The sequence below is a fragment of the Paralichthys olivaceus genome, chromosome 13 (assembly GCF_024713975.1).
Source record: "Paralichthys olivaceus isolate ysfri-2021 chromosome 13, ASM2471397v2, whole genome shotgun sequence".
In the NCBI taxonomy this organism is placed as follows: domain Eukaryota; kingdom Metazoa; phylum Chordata; class Actinopteri; order Pleuronectiformes; family Paralichthyidae; genus Paralichthys; species Paralichthys olivaceus.
Window position 1 is genome coordinate 23,127,130 of NC_091105.1, and position 24,432 is coordinate 23,151,561.

The following is a 24,432-nucleotide window of genomic DNA, read 5'->3' on the forward strand; positions in this document are numbered from 1 at the left end:
CCCACCAGCTAATCTTTACAGGATAATTAACTTCTATTTTCTTTACTTTTAATTAAAAAGTGGAAAAGATTTAGCTGATCCATAAAGAATTGTTCTTTTGAAATGTTCATCAGACTTCACACTTCTTTTGGCATTGGTAATATTTAGATCATATCTGCTGCTCACAGTCTCCACTGAGTTATTGCAATGATTTTCTCCCCCTTATCCGAGGTATTAAGAAGTGGAACTATCAATAGTAGAAATAGGAACCAGAGGCAAATTAGAATTGAATTAATGAAGAATTTATTGCAAAAGGAACCCTCCATCCCTCACAATACTGGAATGAAATTGACATCTTAGATATATCCATTTCATAGAAATTCCTTGATGGGAAAATATTGTTTTATCTACATTATTTGATACAGTAATCATTTTTCTTTTTCTGAAGGCTCCCCATTAAATTCTTTGAAATGACGCTCGACTAAAAGCTATTTGTTACAGAAGCAGTTTTAGCATTTCCGGCGCTGCTCTTCCAAGCACCACAGTGAGGCCACTGAATGTGATGAATGCAACACTTTTCAGGTTAAACAGCAGCGTCTTATTAAGCTCTGACTTAGACACAGTGAAGTGCCCGCTGCCTCTGCAGGATGAAAACTCCCTCAGCCTCATCAGAGCTGCTGGAGAAAAGTCTTTTCTCGCCACTGTTAGCACCTTCCAGCAGACTTTTTACTTAGTGGAGATAAAGTGAGCCAATATGAGGTGAGCGTGCTGTAGACAGAGCCTCCACTCGTCTGCAGACAAGCCAATGGCTGAAGATGGATGCCCCCACTTAACCATGATAGCTCCCTGGAGGAGCCTCACTCAATGGCTTCATTAAAAGTGAACGTTCTAGTGAAAAGCTTGCTTATAAACCAGTAATTAAGACCACACATATTTTACCTGCTTTGTTTCAGCTGTCACGTCCGGTGTACAGGCACATGGTTAAATTTTATTTCCTTAGAAGTAACAGAATGACACTAATAAATCACTCAAAAGAGGAAAAGCAAGTCTCTAACAGGAAATGCAGCATACTAACAATTTTGCAGCATTTTAATATGTTCGACACCCCTGCAAAGCAAATGTTACCCTGCAAGAGAGGCATTAACTAAGCCCATATTACTTGGAGGACAAGCTTTGTGACTTTTATGGACCAGACGTTGTACCAGTGTCCACTTGGATGCACGTGTGTGTGTGTGTGAGTGTGTCTGTAATCTCCAGAGAGACAAGTAGAGGCAGTAGAGTGAAGCAGGACCCAGCTAACTCCACAGAGAAACTGGCTGGCATCTGCTGAAGCCCTCGGGCACGCTCAGAGGTGCCTCCAGCATTTTAATGGCATAGTCAAATGCCAGCATGTTTTCATGCCATTCCAATTCAAATTCATTGGATAAAGAAGTAAGCGTGTGTTATTCCCCTTCAACAGTCCAGACAGAAACACTGGGCGCAACAACACAGAACTTAGCAAGTCTGCAAACATGTTGGGATCCAACGTTGTGTCTGATTGGAGTAAGATACTCCACCGAATTATGTTAAAGCATTTGAAAATGTGAACAGAAATAAATCAGAACATTATTCTGCATCTGGGTAGCATTTTCAGCAGCTCCGCAGACAGTGATAGTGATACGGTTTCCCAGTCGGCAGGCGTGCATACTTCTTTCTGCACGAAGCAGAAACGTACAGTTAGTGGGTCATACATGCATGATGTCATCAGATGTCATCTCTCGTGCTGCAGCCTCGCAGAGGATTTGTGTGTTTCTCATGTGTGTGTGCGTTCTAAAAGGATGTGAATACATTGATTCATCCCCCCCCCCGAACCCGCCCTCCTTTTTTTTTTCACCACAATTTCCAGATGAGCATTGGTGCTGAGTTTTCAAGCAGTTTGTTGACTGTTGATTGTAAGTGCCCAAATTTAGGAAGGCAGCCATTTCTAATCACGAGAATTACATTGCTTAGCAACCGGAAAATCAAGTTAAACAATACCAATGCTTATTCTTGGTCACAGACTGCGGCTCTGAGAACACATCAGTCTCCACTGAAGCTGCTCCACGCTCCTCCCAGCACACACACACACACACACACACACACACACACACACACCACAAACTCACACACATATATTTACACACAAACAACCGTTCACAGAAAATATACAAATGGTAATTTACTTTTGACTTGTGTTACAGCATTAGCTCCACATTTAGTTTGATCACAGTGTACATGGAGGAAAAAGGCTCCTTTTTCTGAAACATTTACCCAGTATGAAAAAAAGATGATTGAAATGAAAAATTCCTTTGAGGGTTCCTGTAGCATATTAAGCTATTAAGAGTTGCGTAAATGGTATCTATTTCATTACAGTGATCAAGGATTAAATTAGAGGCTTGAGCCCTGTAACATATACACTCTGTCTCCTCTAAGGCTGAGGGAGCCCTCTGCTTCCCAAAGGTCATTAGAGCTAAGGAGAGAGTATGGCCCCCAGTCTCTCCTCGCCTCCCTCCACTTTCTCCTCCCTCACTTTCTCTTCTGTCTCACACTTCCCGACCCATCCTGCAAAAACAGAGGGGTTTTTTTTCCTCTCTGTTTCACTTTCTTTTTGTCAGAGAGCAAATGTTTATCCATTTTTTTCCCCAGCTGTGTGGTAAACATAAGCCTACCTGCATCACAGCGTAGAGCCACTTGCAACTTGAGTCAAAGTCTATATTTCTATAATTCCTCCCACGCAGAAGTTTGAGGAGTCCTGCAAAGTATGTGTGTGTGCTCACCTGGAAGTGAGGAAGGCCCCGTATCAGTGTTGGCACAAAGGGCCAGTCACACGGAGCAGAGCTGGCAGGGGTTGAGCGGCGTGGCCCTGTTGGATTTTAGGGCTGCATTATGCATTCATGTTTAGTCTCAGGTGCTACGTTTTATCCCCAGGCCAGCTTGGACACATTTTCAATGAGCCTTTTGGATGAAAAACTGTATAGGTGGGAGCAAAAATGATTTCCATGCTTATAGAGATCTGCTGCTTTGTTCTGTCAGATTCAATTACCTCACCTCTAATTAGGGAGCTATAGAGGAGGCTGGGTTTGTGATCCACACATCACACTGTGGAGCCTGCTGATAATGCGAGGTATCGCTATCGCAGCCCGACCACAAGCTCACCACATTGCGGACGGCTGACAAGGCACACCATGAAATTAGCAGTCACTTATACAGTTTTGCTCATACACACGTTTGTTTAGAGCTCCGGTTTATTTCAAAAGTTTGAGTTTCCGAGACAAGGTTGGCACATCTGTGTGTTTTTTTCCCCTCATGTCCTGTTTTAGTCGACTCAGACACAGACTTGTGTGTTTTCCTGAAAGATGCTCCCACCGCCACCTCCGTCCGTACTCCTCTCTTCCCTGCTCCCCTTCCTCTGTGACTCATTAATCCTCTGTCCATCATATGGTCTCAGAGTATCACCCCATTTTATAGACTCAGTTGGGGCATTACCATATCCTTCTCTGGAGCTCCACTCCACATGGCCGATCCCTATCAGACAGAGGCCACGCCATGAACAAAAGAGCCACTGTGATCAAGCCTGTATTCAGCTACCAATGTCTCTATTAGCATTGGCTGCTCCTGCCTGCTGCTCCTGGTGCATGACTGTTTGAACAGGGCTGAGATGTCGCGCGCTGCTCAGCAGAGGAAGAGTTTGATGATTGCGGATGAGACAGTTCAGAGTAGAGGGAGTGGGTGACAGGGCTGTGGTGTGGGTGTGGGGATACCTGGACACTGACCCAGATTGAGAAGAAGTTCGGAGAGGTTGCAGTCCTGATAAAGTTGAGTAGATAGTGTCATTGTGCTGTGATGAGTTTAGCTCTTCTATAAAGCAAACCTTGTGGATTACGCGACTGAACAGACTGCAACTATTCTCTTAAATTCTAATGATTCTTTAACACAGTCAACTGATTTATTACTCAGTCTAGTGGTTCCCAACCGTTTTAGCTTGTGACCTCAGAGAAGTGAAGTGAAGTGTCCTTGTGAACCCTCATCACAGGTTAATGCGTTAATGAAGAAAAGGAGCAATTAAATCAAAGAGGGATTTTCTTACATTATTTAATCCCAAAGTCTTTTAGAGGCTGGAATATGTAAAAGTATCCAGGACGTCAACAGACAAACGGCAAAGATGACACATTATTGTGTGTGATATTGTTTTTATGTACTTATTATGATTATTAATGTTTATATCTCCTTTCATTCATGCAGCCTTGTTTTTATCTGAACAAAACCCATAGGAGTTTAATTTAATTTGAAAGTACAAAATAGTGGCATGTGAGAGGCTGGAACAATTGACTGCATTGTTTGCTTGATAACTTAAATCAATCAATTAAAATCATGGCCCATTATTTTCACCTCAATACAAGACAAAAACATGTGCTAGACAGGGGTTATATTCGAGGCATATTATTACAACATTTAAAAAACAGAAAAATCATTAGAAGACGGTGGCGTCTTTTTGTTCTTCTGTAAACACTGGGGAACTTTGAGACACCCACTCGGAGCAGAGCCGTCCTCTCTGATTACACTGACAGAACAAAACAGATGCACTTGGTTGAAAACGAGAAAAAAACGCCCCACAGCTTCCCAGAGGATTTGTGGCTTTCTAAAAACAGTGTTTATGCTGTGCTGTCACCTCCCATTCAAATTCCTTGGTTTTACAAATTTGTGCGTCTGTTGTGACGAGCGCGCCTATTTAAAGTGGGCTGCTCCGTGGTGAAGTGCGGACGCTCTCCCTGCGGTGCCATTGGCCATCTAAACTCCGGAGGAGCCTTGATAAGAGGGTGAAGCGGCAGACATTCCTCTGGCCCAATTCGTCAGCAGACCCTATAGAAATGCACCAACAAGCGCGGGTCACACAGTGAATGTGACAGGATTTTAAACAGTACACAACTAAATATAGCAGGAACGCCACTATCAGAAAATGAGTTAGGAGTGTGGTGCTAGTCGTTTAGAAAGTCATTATTCTTATCATTGCTGTCTCTGAAATAATTTCAGGTCTCTCCATGCAATGAATACTGTATAATAAACTAAACACGTGAGAATGCGAACAAACTTTGGTAATCTATGCGGTTCCCCAAGAAGTAGCCGTCGGACCCCCTTTAATGTCGCAAACTGGGTGGAGCATTTCATTTTTCCATATTCAGCACGGCCTCCAGTATCTCTATCAGTTTGAAAATGCTCCATTTAGTTACTATCTGTTGGAGTGGGGAAGTGAGATGCCCTTATTCTGAGTCTATTAAACCTCAGCTCTATCTCATCTTATCTCCCTAATCTTTGTGTCTTATTGACCATGAAGTTTATCTTTAATCTCCCTTTACCCTTATTATCACACAACACTGTAGGTCTATTTTCTATGGTGCAATGGCGCTGCTGTATTTGCCGGCAACAGAGGAAGAATCGTTTAGTTGTACACACAGTTCTTATTCAGCTGTGTAATGGAATGTGTACAGAGCGTGCGTATAGAAATGTATTTCCCCGCTTTCTTTCACACTGTCTTCAATTGGCTTGGCAGGAGCTTTTAACGGCAGTCATACAATCTCCCCTTGATACTGCGATATTTATCTCCCAGTATCATCTTAAGCGATGGTAGACTCATCGAGTCACTTCACGCTTCACTTCACTCCTCAGCGAATCAGCAGAAGGCATCAGATAAGATCATAAAACTGTATCCTAATTTAAAAGCAGCACTCTGGCTCCACAGTGTCTATTAGAGATCTGTGTGCTAATTCTTTTCATGTCCGGGGCTCCTGCAGATGTAGGCTTCTACAAAGGAGTAATTTATAAGACTAATGAAAAGAGCAGGCAGTTTGTGGACATCAGGGGGGTCTTTTATGAGGCTCGGTGTGGGAAGAAAGAGAAACAGGAGAGGCACACCAGCCCCATTTTGTGAACTGAAATTATTGCTTTATTAAAGCTGAGGGGCACACTCCCTCTACAATAGAACAAACACGCTGAAAGGTGTCGAGAGGATATCAGTGCACTCTGTTTGAGCTCCAGGATGATGCACAGGAGGCTGCAACATAGCTCATGTGTGACAGGCAGAGACGGAGACAGCATCCACATCTAGCAGGCAACAGTGGCACCACTTTTGATATGATTATTCAGTTTAAACACGGCTCATAATACTTGGAGGACAAGATTTGTGACTTTTATGGACACTTTTTTTTGTTTTTGCTCGGAGTGAGTTATTTCAAATATAAACTAACCTTAAACTTGAAGTGTTCTGTCGCGTCTTTGCTATGGTAATTCATGTGCTGACATTGGAGACGTGTTTTGGTGGGAAGGAGAGGTGTGCAAGATGCACATTATCTTAATAACATTCAAATGCCGGGTGAGATGTTTTTCACAGCTAATACAATTCAGGTAGCAGTACAGTAATTCCATCAACGCCCTTGATTGAAGCAAAATGGTAATATGCAAATACCAAAAGAGATGTACAGCTACAAGCAAAACTCTGAAATCATTTAGATTTAAAGAAATAATATTGCGCAGAGAGGGGGAAAATTAATCACACGGAAAAGTGTCTCCTTTAAGATTGCACTGGTGTATTACCCGGAGGCATGGAATGTAAATGGAAAATCAACATTGTACCCTGTGATAAGGCTAACAAATTAATAAAAGTATTTTTCTTTCCTCCTCCCATGCTGATGCCTGTATGAAAAGTCTGGAAAGGAACTTTTTTTTCCCTCCTTCCCTCCATCTGTGTGAGGTTTTGTTTTGCAGGTAGCAGGATTAACATCACAGCTCACCTTGGCTGCATGTCAGCTTGTTTTTCAGAGAGCACACAGTCTCAAAGGGCTTTTTCAATATGCCATAATGGAATGAAAATAAAATTGGAATGAAATATTAAGGTAAAATAATATTCTTTATTGACATGGCTTTATATTTGTCTATACTGGATGTCTGAACATGGAATGCATAGACAGTGCAGCGCTGCGCTTTGAATAACTTTGCATTATCGCAACAAAAGAAACAAAGAAAGGCAGAAGTTCTTTTTTTAATGAAAGCCTGAAGGATGTGATGAAACTGCTGAACATCTCCCTTATGTGTGTATGCATGTGTGTGTCTGTGTGTGTCTGTGTATGTATGTGTGTATGTGTGAATGTGTGTGTGTTCCCTCAGGTCCTCTAGAGGATGGCCTGGAGGAGGAAGAGGAGGAGTGCGTCTCTGAAGAGAATGAGCTCTTGGCCAAAGACGAGTTCTCGGCGGAGGAGAACTTCACCGGCGAGTTTGAGACTGAGAACATGAGCTGCGAAGATATGGAGTACTTCTGCAACAAAGGTGACGATCACGTACTTATTCTACAATCCATAATTCCAGAAGCCGCTCTCCGCAAACAGTGTGCGGTGCTCTTTTTAACGTCTAATATGAGACAATATGTTGAGCAACCCTCGTGCCAAGCTTCAAAAATAAGTTTCACTCCTGCCAATGGCGTCTAATAAAATTCGTCAACATGTTCAAATCAGACCTGGCAGAACTTGTGTCCGTATGAGAATTTCTCCCGCATCACCGCCTTGAGTTGAAACTATCCATTTTGATATGTGATCCCAGCAATCCACTCAAGAGCAGTGGTTTGATCTGAAAGTGGGAGATGGCATCGGCAACCCCGGCTCTCCCTCTGTGATAGTGCTGTGAAGGTGTGCTACGGTACACCAATGCACTGGAGAGCGTAGTACTTCCCTTTGAGCCAGCGCTGAAGCTCTGTGAACACTCAGCAGCACCTGCTACTGCTCGGAGGTCCAGCACTATAAAGCATCGCCAAATGCGCCCGAGTCCTCTTTGAACTCCAATTCAATTAGATTGCTTCTTTGTATGTTTGTTTCATTTCGGTCACACCTTGCCATCACAGGAGCTAATTTGTGGTCTGCTCCAGGTTACAGTGTGAAGATGACAGACTTGTCCCTCCTCCCCCTTCCCCTAAGTCCCCCGCCCCTCCTACCCCCTGGTTGCGTGGCTTTCGCTACCCCAGGTGTCCCCACTCTAACAGGCTCGCGGATGCCATAAATTTGACTTTTTAATGAAGAACCTATGCTTTGAATGTCTGCCTCTTCTTTTTCCTTTCAAAGGGAAATTTGTTTAGAATTATTTCTTCACACTTCTAAACTGATGTGCCTCGTGGGATTACATTATTGAAGGGAAAAAAAAATCTTTCATGTTTCAGGTGGGCTATGCCCCAGTAATCGTATCAATAATGTTTTCCTTTTGTTCTCTGGAGAAAGTTGAACGGCACAATTGTTCGGAAATTGCAATTACCAGCGATGCCTCGTTTGCTTTACCCTTTGTCTCCTTCGTAATGTGTCCTTACTCAAACTTCAAAGTACAATGTATGGTCTTGTAATAACCCAGTAGCTATGAAATAGGTGGCACAGTACACATTGGTGGTTACAGCAAGAAAAAAAAGTACAACTTCTGGAAATTTTCAAAGAGCTTTGTCAGAGACGCTCGAAAATTCCCATTGTTTTGGATAAAACCTTATGAGGAACTCGGCCTCAAATCTCCTGTCTGTTCCCCGTGTTTATGAATAAAGTCAACACTAAATAGTAATCCCAAATGTCAAATACTACTTTTATGGGACAGTAGTAATCTGTTCTTTTTCATACACCAGCCAAGTCAGATTTTTTATTATGACTCTGCTATCTAGGCTTACAGTAGCTAAGTCTCCTATTGCCTCCTAAGACCCGAATGATGTACTATCCAAATGTCCCTTTTCCTCATGCCACGTTGTGCGCAATCATCAGGTGTAGTCATTTTCCCCATGATCCCTTGCTCAATTAGATCTATTTAAAACTAATGTCGGAGTGGCTTAAATTTACCCCACTTCTGTGAAACTGCCGTGAATTAAACAGGACGCAATCCTGGCGGCATTAAATGGTTTAAGTGTGTTATTCCTCGACTATAGGAGGAAAAAGAGAGCCCCTTGATTAACTAAACCCTCTCAAATGTGATGGCGTGCTGTAATTAGCCCTGTGCGGACTTGAACGTGGATTTTAAAGCAGCCACTCATCCCATGGCCTTTATCTTCGGCTGCTTCCCGGAGAATACGGTCTCCCGTGTAAGGTTCCTCCACTGAGCAGTGACTCTCTGGTCTTAGCTTAGCCTTGTATCTGTGTAGTCACTCTCTGAAATGGGCTTGTCAGGGGGACCTAAAACCTCCATTAAAAGTTTCAGTCTATAATAGGTATTAAAAAGCTGTAGGAACACAAAGAGGAGTACCAATTTTCATTAACATATGAAGCACTTATTAACTTTGATCAGAGTGCGGTGAAGTAGTAAAGCCGCTTAAAGGCGCAAAGGTCAAGAAGTTGAATGCCACCAAAGACTCAGTCATTTGCCTTACCCTTGCAGAAAAGGGACTCCCCAGATAAGTGCATGGAGCACCTTGATGTCCCATCTTGGTCTCGGGCTTGGGAACCTTTAAACTGGGTGGTGGTTGGCTCTATCACCTGTTCAGTTAATGGTGTCATGGCTCTCGTTGGTTTTTGGTGGCTCACATGGATGTGGTTTGTGAAGGGCCATCACATACATACTGGTAGCTTAAAATTAGCAAAAGATGCTCTAGGCAATCTCACAGAAGAATACAGTGGAACACTGGAAGAGTGCATTCTGCATGATAAGTGCTTTTACTATTGCTAAGCAAGTGTTATTTGGCAATTTGATTTGATTTACTTCTTTGGTTTTACTGCTTTTGTATTTATTCCAACACCAACCTTCAGATCTGGTCAATATTATCCATAATAGCCAACACCAAATAATGCAGACCTAAACTAATACAGTTACAGATATGGCACTAATCTACCTTTAAATGTACGAGTCCTTTGTCAGTGACACTCAACATAATGCCTCTGAAACACCATATGGGGGTGAAATGAAGCAGCTTGGTTGAACAGTAGATTCCCAAGGAGAGGGGGAACACATTTAATACAAATACACTCAGAGTAGGTCTGCCGACATAGCAAGAGCATTGTGAGGAAAAAAAGAATCGTATAATAAGAAATAACCTTGACTCTCCTTTATGATTAAAACAGAGTCTTACCTCAAACAACAACTCAAAAACTCACACTCACATTTATGATGCTCTGCTTGTGAAGAGCCCACATTCCACAGCAAAGATTTATACACACCTGACTTCATAATTGTTGGAAATATAGACCGGGTTTATATACACTGGGTGGCATCTTTTTTTTTTTTACTGAAATTGTGAAATTTCACCTTGCAGTTTTACCCCCTCTTTTATTGTTGGCTATCTGTGAAGTTCAGCACAGGGTGTTTCCACAAGCTGTTCCCTCTCTGCGTTCCAAGTGTTGTCTGATGACAAATGACTTCCTTAGTTAGCTCTGACAGTAAATTTACATGTCATTTCATGTGTGTCATTTCCGAGATGTAAAACATATTTTGGTTGAGTTAGATAACACGAGCATTTTCAGCTCAAACTGCTTGATTTTGCTGCTATAGTGAGTGTTTATTGGGTGAGTGTCAGGATACGGATACATCAAGGGCAGCTAAATGTAAAAATGTGCACTCTTCTGCACCGCTCACGTTAAATTACAGAGCTGCAGTGTAGGGACAAACATTTTATCACAGCAGAAGTGACAAGTAAAAGCTCAGGACTCCACAGTCAACATTGCAATGAACAATCCCACCTTGACCCTTCAAATAACCTCTCAGTGGGTAATTTGAACCACAGCAGTCAGAGCCTTACAGTAACAAACAGAAAGTGCAGAATTAATTATGCCACTCTTTGTGTAACACAGAAGTAATCAGAATCTCCGGCAACAGAGGAGGAAGATCTCCTTGGCTCTTTTGCCACAGCTGCCAGTGCCCAGAATGGTAAATGTGGAATTTTAATGCACAGTTGATGCTGGAGAATATGGGGAAATGCTAATTTGTGGTGCGATAAGATGAATCGAGTCATCCCTTTAGCCCCATTTGACTCAGTGGAGGAAATTAATCATTAATGTTTGTTAAGTATGACAATCTAACTGGGCCAGATCTACATGCTCAGAGACTGAGGCAGAGCGAGATAAAGACCCAGGCTGCAGACAGGGAGGAAAACTGCCAGATTCTGTAATGATGGGAATTTATTGGCATTTAAAGAGACAGTGGCAAAGCATTTCACTAATAGCCTCCCTCTATTGGAGTGCTCTGCCTGCCACAAATTGCATGCAATTCAAACCTATTTTTCAGATAGCAGAGTAGTCTTACAGCTATGCTTGACTTTGGTGAAAAAGGTTGCTTCCTGGAATTGACTTTATCTGTTGCAGCATAATCTGCATCAACAACCAAATATGCAATATCAACTGACTAACACTACCACTGCTGGGGGGACAGCAGCTACCCCCCCACACAAAATCACATTCTGAGCTCCAACAGCAGGAAGATTGCAATGGGTTTCGGAAAAGTGGCAGTGGGTTAAAGTCATTGAGTCTAGAACTCAGTAACACATAGAACTGTGCAATCCCATACGAAGATTTAAAACCACTTATACTCTATTTTGCAGAAAGTGCGACCTGTCTCTAGACTCAGTGGTCAGGATTAGAGCTCTCAGGGCTCCTTAAAGTCACATGCCAGAGATTGACATTTTCAAGGGCTTCTTTGGCAGATACAATGCTAAAAGGGAGAGAAAAAGCCAATATGACTTTGTTGCTACCTTGCTCGAGGAACTGTTTGTGTAAATCGCCTATAAGCTTATTGACCTGAATGTGTGGCACGCTGCGTGCGACTGCGATTTGGCTAGAGAGCTGTCCTTTGATAAAGCAGCGATAGGGCTGATTTTAACAGCTCACTGGCTCCTCTTGCATGCCCGCCAACCTTGCACCCAGCAGGCCACCTCGCCTCCCCAGCCCTCCCCGTCCCTTCTGTTCTCCTCAGCCTTCCCTCGCTCAACCTTAAGTATCTCCGTTTGATTGCGGACGAAAAGGAATCTCAGCCAGATGTAAATTATGATCTAGGCGATAATGTGGAGGATGATCGCTGACAATCTGTCTCCCTTAATAAGACTGCAGAGTGTTTCAATTCAAATGATAAAAAAGTCTCTGTTTCTTATTGTAGTCCCCTGTAAGTGAATTGTAGCACTAAGATCGATTTATATTTAAATCAGATACCTATGTCTTATAAAACCAGAAAAATAGGTCTCCATATTCTTTGTATTCTGGCTTTTATCAAACTGTAAGCAAACAAGTGCTGCTCCAGCACTTCTTCCTCTGCTCTGCTTTTTCCTTGTGACATTTGTTCAGGAAACTTCATCAAAGCCCTGTGACATTGTTCCCTTGTGAGGTTGCCGGGGCGATTGTGTTTAAAATGCATTGCAAACTGTGTTAGATAGACGGCAGAAAATCCTTAATCACTGCTTAATTAAGGAATCATCTTGTAGCTTCATTTCCCGGGCTGTAATTAAACACTTCCAATACGTTTCGTTACAGGGCTTAACATGTTCGCCTGAGATCAAGGTAGTGCCTTTAATGTTATCTTGCCAGCTTTTTTTAAACTCCGCTCCATTGGAAGGAACTGTTGATATACGCCTTTGTTATCCTCGTCATAATACGAGCCTAGTATGCTAAAGAGGTACTCCAGGCCCAGCAATAAATAGTGGGGGAATTTAGTTGAGTGGGCTCCCTGATAATATACTGGGAGAGAAGAGGAGAAGGGGGAGAAATCGCCAGCCCAAGCAGACACTTGCATAAGCAAAACTGGGTCATAATGACCTCATGTACTGTAAGTAGGACATTTCTGCAGACTTCCCTTGCAGTATCACTTTTTTCTTCGTACACACCTCTTCTTCTAGAGCAAGGCAGAAAGCTGACATCCTGTTGGCAACATTTTTCTGCTTTCTTTGAAGTGAGCCGTGTCAAAAAATAAAAAAATAAAAATAGCTAAACAAGCAAAGTGTGTGTGTGCTTGATGTGGAGATTAACCTGAGGACAGACGGCGCAGGAGTGTACTATTAACAGTTGTCACTGGAAATGTGATGACCTAATATTCTGAAATGCTATCCCTCTCAGATGTGTGACAACAGCATGTATGTATGTCTTAGGTCTGATTTCTAAATAAGTCCCATCTTGACCACATCTTAAAATGATATTGTCTCAAATTTCAAAATATTATAACTGCACATTTGCAGCACTTTTGTAGTGTATGAAGTGTAGTAATCCATTGTGGTAATCCAGGTCTGTCCTTGAAAGTTCACGATTGGGTTTAAAACATCAAAGGGATGAAAATGATATGGTGACAAAAGTGAAGAAAATGTTCCTCCACAAACTACCACCACATCCCCCCAAGCAGGTTTGTCCGAGATCGGAGAGACACTCCGCTCAACCACTGTGTCGGCCACATCGGATTTATTTAGAGCACCACACCAGGGACACCTACAAAGCAATGATTTATGTGCTTGTAAACTTTGAGTACAAACTGTGCTTACTGTAGACTTGCAAAAACATTTTTAATTATAATGTTTTTACATTAAGTGCATCTAAGAATGCTCAACAGGCTCTGTTGTCAGTGATACGCCTGCACACTGTTTAGTAAGGTCTTTACACACTTACATCCAGGAGAGAGATACCCAAATATCCCTTAGCATGGTCTGTGAGAGCCCAGAGACTGTAAATCAGCCCTACATCCTATAACACACATTCTAGCTCGCTCCACAATAGATCAAAAGGTAATAAATAGCCACCTCGCTCCCACACATTGCTTTCCTTCCTGTTCCATGGGGCTTCCTCCTGTTCCTGCAAGCACTCACAGGAGCTCTTCTCACATAAAAGTGTGCAGCTGGACCTGGTGAGCTCACAGCAAACATGCACATATAGAACTACATATACACACAAAACACACACACACATTCACAATAGCCAACGTCTTATTATGGCACACACCAATATTACAGGAAAGAGCTGTAAAACTATACGGTTTTTGCTGGGATAATATCCAAAATCCATCAGACTCAGCACATTGCAGTGCTTAATTAAATTAGGTGTCTCAAACATTTAATTTGGCTTGAGTGTGTTTCACTTTGTTTCATCTGTTCTTTATGGAACTTTATTTTATTTTCTGTCCTGCAGGAGAGGAAGATGGCAACCGAGAAGCAGGCGAGTCGGAGATGGACACACAGGGCGAGAAGACCCGACACGCTGCAGTGGGGCCGGACGAATGGGATGGTCCAAGTAAGGACAAGTCTTCATGTCACTTTGCTAGATAGCCTCCAGGATTGGATTTGCATATACAAAAGGAGCAACAGGAGATTTTGTAAACACTTCTAAGTCTCCAGGACAAACTAGTCAGATGTCTACATGCAATATAACATGCTTCTAAAATGTATAAATACCCACAATTCCACTAACAGCACCATATTAGCAATACCTACATATAATCAAAGAAGTAGGTTTATTCTTTCCGTTAATGAAAAAATAAATAATCCGATAATGTAAGACAGACACAGCTGGTTTTATTCATCTTGTTTTGGCCTCTTACTAAACGCAGCTCCATCGGAGTGATGGATAATACATTGAACAAGAATGTTGCTCAGCAATTACTGCTCAGCAACAGCCAGCACCCGCACTGCTGACCACACAAAATATGAGTCATTTTAATGCATAAAATGACCCCAAGAATTTGTGGCAGGTATGTGCATTTGTAAAAAAAAGAAAAAAAGAAGAGATGAGAGAGAGGAAGAGAGAGAGAGAAAAAGAGAGAAAAAAGTGGATTTGGGCAAGTTATGCTCGCTAGCTTGAAGCCCCCCGGGGTGTGTATTTTATACTGACAGTGAATCAGTGTTATCGCACCTATCAGATAATGCATTTATCATTAAATTTCACATTTGCATTTAAATCTGGGGAAGGAAATGAGCATTGCTGGCTAAAGATAAGAGCGCTGGGACGACAGTAATAAACCATCACTGTGATCAGTGAGGAGACAGGGCTGAGGGGGTCAGCTCAGAACTATGGGGGCCGTGACAAAAAGAAGGCATCACATGCGGGAAAAGGCCCCTTTTGGGCAAGAAAATGCTGAGCTTAAAAAATACTCCTTTGAAAAGAAGGGATGGATGTTGCATGAGTAGATGTATTACTGACTGTAATTATACGTCCCTCTTCTACTTAGCCATCAGAATGAGAATTAGAGGCTCAGGAACTTGCTGCTGGACAGGCAGCGGAGGCAGAGAGAGGAGGGAGACTTGAGTTTCCTGGGAGTGAAGTGTCTCTTGCTGAACTGCAGAGGAGGCGGTGTGAGACACGATGTCCATTTTCATGTTTTAACTAAACCTCAGCATTCCAAGTTATCAAGTGACATCCAATCTGAGGACTCCAGCACTGTGTCCAAAAGTCTGTTGCATCAGAAACAGAGAAATGGCACTCAACACATTGCTGCATCCAACTTTAAGAGACGTGCTTTGATATGCTGTGTGGTGGATGTGCACAGGCTTGATCTCTGCAGTCAGGATTATCATAGGGAAACATGTTCCTAATCAACTTGTTACCTCTTACGTACGTTTCTCGACATCGCTATGATATACCAACCAATTAGTGAGTGACTTACACTGAGGCATTCGCGCCTCTCCTGTGTTTTCTCAATGGGCTGCGTAGAGTGGGCAGAAATTAATCTTGCCGCATAATAATGCCATTCACTCTCCCATCATGGCTGCCATGAAAGGTCATTTCCCTTTTTAATTTTTCCCATTGTGCTGCAAAAGTCAGATGGGCATGTTATAATTTGAATAAAGAGGGGAATCAGACAATCAGATAGGGACGCTGGAAATGACATGACTTCCTGTTCAAAGCGATTAAAAGCAAATTTATTTAGTTTGAGACTGTCTACCCTTTAATCTCTTTGTAAATGGTCTGATAGTTCGGCATTCAAAAGTTCTTTGTTATTCTTTGGCTTAAGTTTAAGCAGGTGTGATTATGATCACCAACAGATAATTTTTAATCACTGCGCGTGTGTGCATCTGAATAGGATGTGCAATGGCCGTTAACATAAAAAGAGAGTGAAGCCTTTTAATGAGGTGGGCTAACTCGGAACATGCCCACCTGCTTTGGTGATTCTATTGAAGCACCTCCATACCGTTTCCCTTTTGCTGAGTAACAACAAAAGCCTTTACAATCTACATCCTGTAATTGAACTTTTTTTTGTCCCTGCATTTCATCTCCACTTTAGCAGCTCATGTCAAGTGCTGTCCGCGATTGCCCCCTGTTCTGTGATTGTCTTTCTCTGCGGAACAGCAGAGAACCGCACTGAATGACTCACTATTAATCTGATAGCTGGCTCTTCTCTGTTGTTCAGAGCTCCGGGTCTCTGATGTGGAACACCCAGTGAGTTTCCCTTTCTCTCCGCTCGTCTCCGCGACTATGTCCTTAAGCAAATCTGCACACTGATCTTCTGTCTCTCGCTCATTTCTCGTCACGGATGTTCCGCAATCAGCCGCTGATTCGGGAGATAGCGTGTCGTGCTATTCTATTCGTTTTCATGGAGCAATGATAGGAATCTGAGTCTCTCATTCTCTCACATTCGCTCTCCTCTAGGCTAATTGGGAATGGCGTGTGTTAGCTAGCTAACTCTGCTAATGAACTTGTTCTCAGCCTTATCTCAATGCTTGCTCATGTAAACTACACCCCCTCATGAAAGTCATGGAAATCCAGGGTTTGTTAAGAGCCCTGTTATTGCGGTCGTTGCCATTTCCTCTATTCTGTTAAGCAGAATTTTGTTTGGTGTGATATTTATTCAAGCATTTGTCTATCTATGATCTCAGCTAGTTGACCGCCGAAACAAGATTACAAGCTGATATTGTCCATGGAGTATTTTACCACCACTAATATCATGATGTTAGGCTGATTAGATTTAAGATATAACTGATGAGCGCTGCACTGTGGTTTTATACAGGGCTTCAGGCTCATCAAGCCTATACAATATTTCTCACAACAGGACAATACAATAGAATTTTATTGTCAGCTCCAGTGGAAAATTATCTTTGCAAAAATAAAGCGTTATTAAAGGGGCAGTCAACCTATTTATCTGCAGCATGCACAGATGAATATATTGTGTGTGTAATATATTTATTTGTAGCAGCATTAGCCAGAGTTTCTGTCTTATCAGTAGTACAATGCAATACAACTTTATTATCCACTGTAGTGGAAAATTCAGTTATTATTGAATTATTAAAAGGGCATTCCACTGATTTGACACGTAATGTTTTAGTTTATTTGTCACCCAGAGTATTACTCAGTCAGGGAAATCAGCTCGACCATTCTCATACTTATACTGACACTGACAATGCATAGAACATTAGAGACAACATTTCAAATAATTATTATTATTGATTTTTTTGGGATTTCAAGCAATTTTTTTCTTTGTCAAACAAATATCATTCACATAAAGCATGGGCTGCTTTCCACCAATACTATCTGTAAGGGTAAAAGCACAACAGAAAACATTACTTTGCAGAGGGGCTTATGTGAACATATCTGCCCGTTTACTGCTGAGGTGTTAAAACTCTAAATCCCACATTCTTGATGGGTAAACTCTATTCTGTAACTTCACATAATAAATAATTGTGCATTGCTGCCTTGGCAACGTACACGATGACATTAGGATCTGAGATATTGCAGAAAACTCGGTGAAAATACTGCACACAGCAAAGGAGGAGATGCAGTAGGAGGAGATGAGTGTGACAGAGCGGTAAGTGAAGCGATATGATCACCTTGTCCACAAATCTCCTCTCTTGGCTTTCCGTGATGGCTGGCGTGGCCCGGCTTGCTCAGCTCCTGGTGCCAGCTGGGCAGCAGCCAGGGCAAGGCAGGGGTCAGCTGAAGGAGCGGCCATCTGAGAATCTACCTGACGGTCAGACACAGACGGAGCACAAGCAAAAAGAACCCGCCCCCCCGAAACACACACACACCACCCTGAAAAACTTCTATCAACCCCCTTCCTTCCCCCTTCAAGACATCAAACAGGCACAAGCTGAAAACGCAGCTTCACTCAGATGTAAAAACTCTTGAATCTCATTTTTGACTCCAGCCAACCCAGAAGGGTCTGTGACCAATCCATCTTCTTCCAGTCTCCCCAAAAAAAGAAAGAAAAGGAAGAAGAAAAAAAAACAATAACCGTTTCGGGTTTAATGCACATATGTCATGCTAGGAGAACTGGAGGACCAGATGGCCACGATAGTGTGGCAGGTGCCTCAACAAATGTTTGCGGTTGCCCATGCTGCTATTTATATCATGGTGAAACACAGACACGCAAATATTTGCAAAAGGACAGTGGGCCCTTTTTGTTGGAAGTCAAAGTGATCAGCGAAATAAACAGATGGGATTAAACCTTTTGGGCATCAGTCACCTGAACTTTGAAATTCCCTCAGTTCATCCAACTAAACTTAGTGGAAATTGTGAAAATACTAAGATGAAGGTGGAACTAGGAAGGTTACAGGGTCCGATTAATACAGTTCCTCCAGCTGCAATCAGCAGTTCATAATCTATTCTTAAATATGTAGGCATTCAATTTCAACATTTGGCCCCAAATGAACTGAGAGTGAATTGACCAAAACTCCAGCACAAGTACAGAGGAAAACTTTTAAATTCTTGAGCAGCGACATTCATTTCAGGGACAGTTCAGTCAGGTTGCTCTCAGTAAACAAGCCATTTTCTAACTCGGTGCCCAAGTCCATTATAAAGTCAGGGTGTCGTCAAGGAAGGAGGGGCGAGCTGAAATGAGGGAGAGAGACAAACGGAGCACCCAGATGCAGATTAGGCTGCGGAAGATGAGGGTGTAAAAGGGATTTAATGGTAGGATGGATTAGAGAAATCCTTGTAACAATGTTAAATAATTATGGTTCCAGCCGAGATCAAAGCACCATTGATTGAACCCCTCAAGCCTTCAGCACACAGAGTCTTGGAAAGCAAAGATTCGTAAACTGGTGCTCAGACCACTCCGGCTGCTCCAGTTAAATTGGATTGGAAATATTAGGATATAGATGAATCCTTCAGGAGGCTTTCGCAAAGCTTTTGTCACCGGAAATGTAGCTTGGGAACGGTATGAAAGGTTTGATAGTGTACTGTCTCGACAGAATCATAAGACGAGGGTGTCGCAGCTGTCTCCACTGATACCTAAGCGTTTTAAGTAGACTTATAGACACACTTGACTGTTATATCAGCAAACTGAAAACTTTCAGCGCAGGCTTTCATTCGAGGTTTTATTTTTTTTTTCTCCCCCTCCGTCTTGTAATCAAGAAATTTGGACGTGCATCATGGCAATTCTCCTTTAAGAAAAGGACGGTTTTTATCTCGCTGCTCCAGTGGTTTATTCAAAGTCTTCTGACAAGTCTCACAAAACATGAATGACACTCAGATTGCTGATACTGATGATGAAAGTCCATCATCAGCCTCTCTGTGAGTTCTGGGCCTTGAGTGATGTAAAATTAAATTGCAATCCAAGTGCCATGTGCAAACATTGTCTGTCTTTTTTCCAAATACTTTTATTTCTTAAGAAAACGTTGATGAAGGCTTTTTTTTACTGTCTAGATCACCTGTGTGCAGAGAAAACAGGGCACACATGGCACACTCACAAACCCACAATGTGTGATTATAATGATGAAATATGCAACAAGAGATTAGACAAATCACTGTACTCCTTTGCTGCATCGCCTTGATGCAAATTTAGTCACTGATCCGCTATACTAAGAGGCTTTATGAAGGAACTTCATGGTTGTTAGTTATATAATCTAAAATAGGGTAAAATGCAATCACTGTTCTTATCATCTGAGGAAGATGTCACTATATTCAGTTCTAGTTTTGTGTAGCTACATGGGATATACAGCACACTGAGAATGCCCTTAATAAGATAATTCACTCCCAGCCACTTTGTCTGCATTTCAACCCAATTTGTGTCCATTTAGAATGCTATCTTTTTACTGCGATTACTATTTCAACATGAGCAAGTCCAAAGAATTCTGAGGAAAATGAGAGATGTTGCTAAATCTGAGGCTGAGTCAAAGCGCTGCGGCTGGTGGTGCTTCTGCCCCCGGGGACTTGACACCCATTGCGTCTTTCTTTAGCTCTCTGAATATGTTTGTTCTGCATCGCGCCTCCCAGGGGCTGTAGCTGCACACGTTTTTCTAAGAGGTATCATTGTAATTGGTTGAATATTTGATGTGTGTATTTAACATTAACATGGAGACGCTCGTGCAGGCTGTGCTACGGGGGATATAATACTGGGTAAACTCTGGATTGCTCAACTGAAACTTACTTGCATGTGGAATTTTTCATTTCTTTTGGCCTTTTTAAATAAAACACTACAGAGTGTGATTGAGTGACTTTGGTTTGTAGTTCTTTTTCATGCATGAATTTGCAAGGCTTTCTGTAAAATCTGGATGCAAGTGCTTCAGATAGTGCTTCGTTTCGTATGCATGCAATTTTCTTTACATTTGTATTCGGCCATAAGAATGCACTCTGTCCCATCCAAACCACATCTCTCTGAAAACCCTACCCCCTTACTCTCTCTCTCTCTCTCTCTCTCTCTCTCTCTCTCACACACACACACACTCGTGTACAGCCTTCACACTGATAGGTATTGATATCCGAACAGAGCCCCCGCATGTGAAGGCCTCCCATTGGTGATGAACAGCTGGGCCCAGCTTGGCCCGCTGGTCACGCCAATTCTACCTCATTCTGCTTTTTTTTTCTGTTTAGATGTGGTGGGGGGGGAGGGTGGGGCCCACTTGTCAAGTGAATTAAAATACCAAATAATAGCAATAATAATGATAATAAAAAGTTAATAAAAAATGGCATGTACCTCCCTGATTGTGCGAGTGTTGTGGTATTCAATTATGCAATTTTCATTGGCATATTAATCATCTTTTCAACAAACAAGCCGCTGTTAATTAAAGCAAAGCATGGATAAAGACGTGTTGCCGGATCATCACTCCGTTTATCACCGTGCACAGACCCGCAGTTAAGTAAATTCAGGCTGTGAGATGAATTTCAATCGTCTCCCTGTTTCTTCCTCTGTGCTCTTGTATGTGTGTGTAGTTAACCATTTATTTATGCACATTGTGTTCGGAGGTGGGGTCGGTGACGTTTGATGTCACTGTTTACGGGAAATTGAAATCCTTTTTTTTTGTCTAAATATCATCATGTAACCAGCAGCTGACAATGACTTATACTGTTGAACATAAGTAGATCTCTTAGTCATGTGTTTTTCTTTTTTTATCATCTTTTCCCTGCACAAGATTTGAATGTAAACTTCTCTTTGATTAAGACTAGTGTTCAGATTAATCAGACTGACTGAGGTTGAATGGAGTCAGCATATGACATGTCTGTACATCAGGACAGCTCTGCCCATTCTCCTTCGTGCCGCCTCCGTGCCTTCCTCATTGGTGGGAGGGGATGGAGATTATTCAGGATCTGGTAAGATATGAGCTTCTCTCTAATCATAGCTGACTGCCTCTGCTGTCATTCAGTCACTAAATAGAAGTGGGGAAAATGTCTTGGTGATGGGGGCAGCCAGACAGTCATGCAAGCACTTGAGTTCTGCCGGCAGAAAAATAACTCGAGGCATCTGTAGACATGTCGCTTGTCCCTGTCCTTCATTGTGGAGCAACTTTATCAGCACCAACCGCTCACCCACTTGCAAAACTGTAGGGCCAGTCGCCTCTTAACTTAAACATAAGATCTTTGTGGTTTGAAGCACTCGGCTGCTCTGTGCCCAATGTGGATCTGAAAGGCAAACACGACTCCAGTGTTGCAGTCGCCCATCACAAAATCACACCTCATGGAAAACTTGTTTCTGCTGTGTTAGCTTGAATATAAATGCACTCAAACAGACTGTTGCACTGGAGGAAGACCCCCCCCCCCTCTAAAGAAAAGAAAGAGAGATGATGGAGAAAGAAAGAGAGGGAGGAAGAGCGAGAGAGGTAGAGGAGAGTGTGAGAGAGAGAGATGGAGATGGAGAAAAAGGAGGAGGAGTGACAGAGGGAGAGAGGGGGAGAGAAAAGTCAAAAACCTCCACATAACAATGCCAGAGAAAAATCAGAACATTTTCCACCGAAAGATGGGCCATTTCCAAATCCTTGTGCCCTATCAGACAAATTAAAGTAAATCAAGCATGAAATGAAGCAGAAGAGCCCGGAGATAAGGCTCCTTTAAGTCGTTTACAGATTAGGACAGAGAGAGAGAGAGAGAGGGAGAGAGGTGCATCTGGTCTCTGGCAGTGAAGGAGGCTAGTTTCTCATTTCACAATAGCAGCCTGTGTATAGGATTACTCTCCCCTGTCACCGACATGAGGAGCAGTGGGGGAATAGATGTCCACAAAAAATGTGTCTAAATATGTCCCCTCAGAAATGTTTCGAACCAAAAACCTCTCGCGTGTTGGCCAGATGTGACATGTGATAAACAAACATGTTACAGGCAGTGTTTGACCCCAGCGCATTGCACTGATTTGTTTGTTATTTCAGTCGCCCCTTCACCTTTTCATATGCTCAAGTGGCATCGTCACTGTGAAGCTTAAAAATTCGAATGAATCGAGGATTGGCTGAGCTGCGTCATGTGATTGTACGGCTGTCAACTCCTGTGCTTGTGTTAGGCATGCGTCAGATCATGTTTCAGGGGGGTGGCAGGGGGAGGTGTTGGGGAGTTGTACAAATTATACCCTCAAAATGTGATTTTGTTTTAATGTTGCATCGCTCTGTAAACATGCTTGTTTAATATGTACGTCGCACTTCTATTTTCTGTCTTACATCAACAGATTAATTGCTGTTTTATTTTAGTACTCGCAAATAATCAAAACATAATTATGGAGCTAGTTGCTCATGGAGGAAGAATTTACAGTGCACGCACACACACACACACACACACAGGCAGACACATACATACTCATCTCATTCATGCATGCATGCAAATGCAAGCAGGAACCAAACAACACCCCTCCACCCTCACACACATGCTTACTTACGCACACACAAACACACACACACAAACCCACACATAGCAAGGGTGCGCTGCTCTTTGATGCCGCCCGTCGAGCTCGCTGGATTTTGTTTCACTCCTTTCGTGTATCTTTTCTGGGAGTGATGAGAGGTGGGCTCTGCTGTGGCTCTCTGCTCGCTCCCAGAGAGGCGAGAGCTGGCCCCCGTCACTGGGTAGCTGCTCTCAAAAGCCACGACCTTGACCTTCCCAGCCCAAGTCTTAGGTTTAGCTCCTTTATCGCAGTATCTCCAGGCATTTAAAAATACTCCTGAAACTCAATGATTTAACCCGCTTTTACGCTGTTCACATCAAAACTGGATGAAAAAAAAGCTTAATCCATCTTATCTGTTGACTGTCAAACTGCTCCGGCTAAAACCTACTCACAAAAGACAACTAGGTCACCCAGGAAAAAAACAGAATTCCCCGTTACCCAGGGGAAGTTGCAGCCTGGTAATTGACTTGGGAGGAGATTCAGGAGTACTTTAAAAATAGTCTCCTCCTGAATTAACAACAGAATATGAAGACTTGAAGGTAGCAATGTTAACTTGTGTTTCTTGCTAAAAAATCTTGTTTGTTGATATTTTAAAGAGAAGTCATATTTTTTTAATTAATATGAATATATTACGGTATGCTGTGTTTTAGTGGTGAGCTGAATAGAAAGAACTGCACCTTGCTTCTGCAGCTTGCAGCGTTTTTAATCCATCTGTCTTAGATACATGCATTCCCACTGAACACACCATCAATTACTCATTCATCCTGACACACTCAGGTGCAGTAATGTCCTTTTGATGGTTGTGAAATTTTAAAGAAAGGCATTTAAAGTAATCAGATTCCAGCAGGAGTGGTGTGTGTCCTCTAGATGTTGTCGCAGATACGGTGGTATCTCGGCGTGAGGACAGTCATTCTTTAAGTTTTGCTGTCTCTCTTTACATGCTATCAATAGAAATTGCAGTGCTTCCCTAAAGATGGATGTCTCCGAGATCATTGTCAGCAGGCGTGCTGCTAACTTTGCCGGGCTCTTGATGAAATGGAGTGCTTGACAGCTGGTATATTTCAATTCACTCAGTGACACCATACAACAGTCTGCTTGTTGATAATATACTGCAGGACCAAGTTGCGTGTGAGTGTGAAGCCATACTCCCATTTCTTTATTATGGTCACAGCATAATCATGGGTTAGGTTTGGACCCTCAGTCCTTGTCCAACCACTTCCACACCTCACGATGTTGGTCCAACAGCATTGCAGGCAGAAAGCAAGGATGTGGAGGTGGGGTTGGTGGCTGAGAATGAAGAATGTCAGACTTGTCACAGTCCTGTTACAGAGCTGGAATTAAGATTTTTCCATTTTATTTAAGGCATAGTTCTCTCTTCCTGGGGGGTTAGATGAAACATTGGATACCACTCTCATACCTGTTCATTAGGCTACAGCCAGCAGCCAGTTAGCTAAGGTTCAAGACTGG

General features: G+C 42.5%; 1 protein-coding gene across 2 annotated transcripts in view; it reads left to right on the forward strand.

Moving 5' to 3' along the window:
* zfpm2a (zinc finger protein, FOG family member 2a) overlaps positions 1-24,432 on the forward strand; it is a 116,286-nt gene that overhangs the window by 25,390 nt on the left and 66,464 nt on the right. For both annotated transcript variants that reach the window (XM_069537482.1, XM_020091096.2), the window contains exons 2-3: positions 7,156-7,314; positions 14,088-14,189. In XM_069537482.1, the coding sequence (XP_069393583.1) occupies positions 7,156-7,314; positions 14,088-14,189 (261 nt within the window). The remainder of the gene's footprint in view (positions 1-7,155; positions 7,315-14,087; positions 14,190-24,432) is intronic.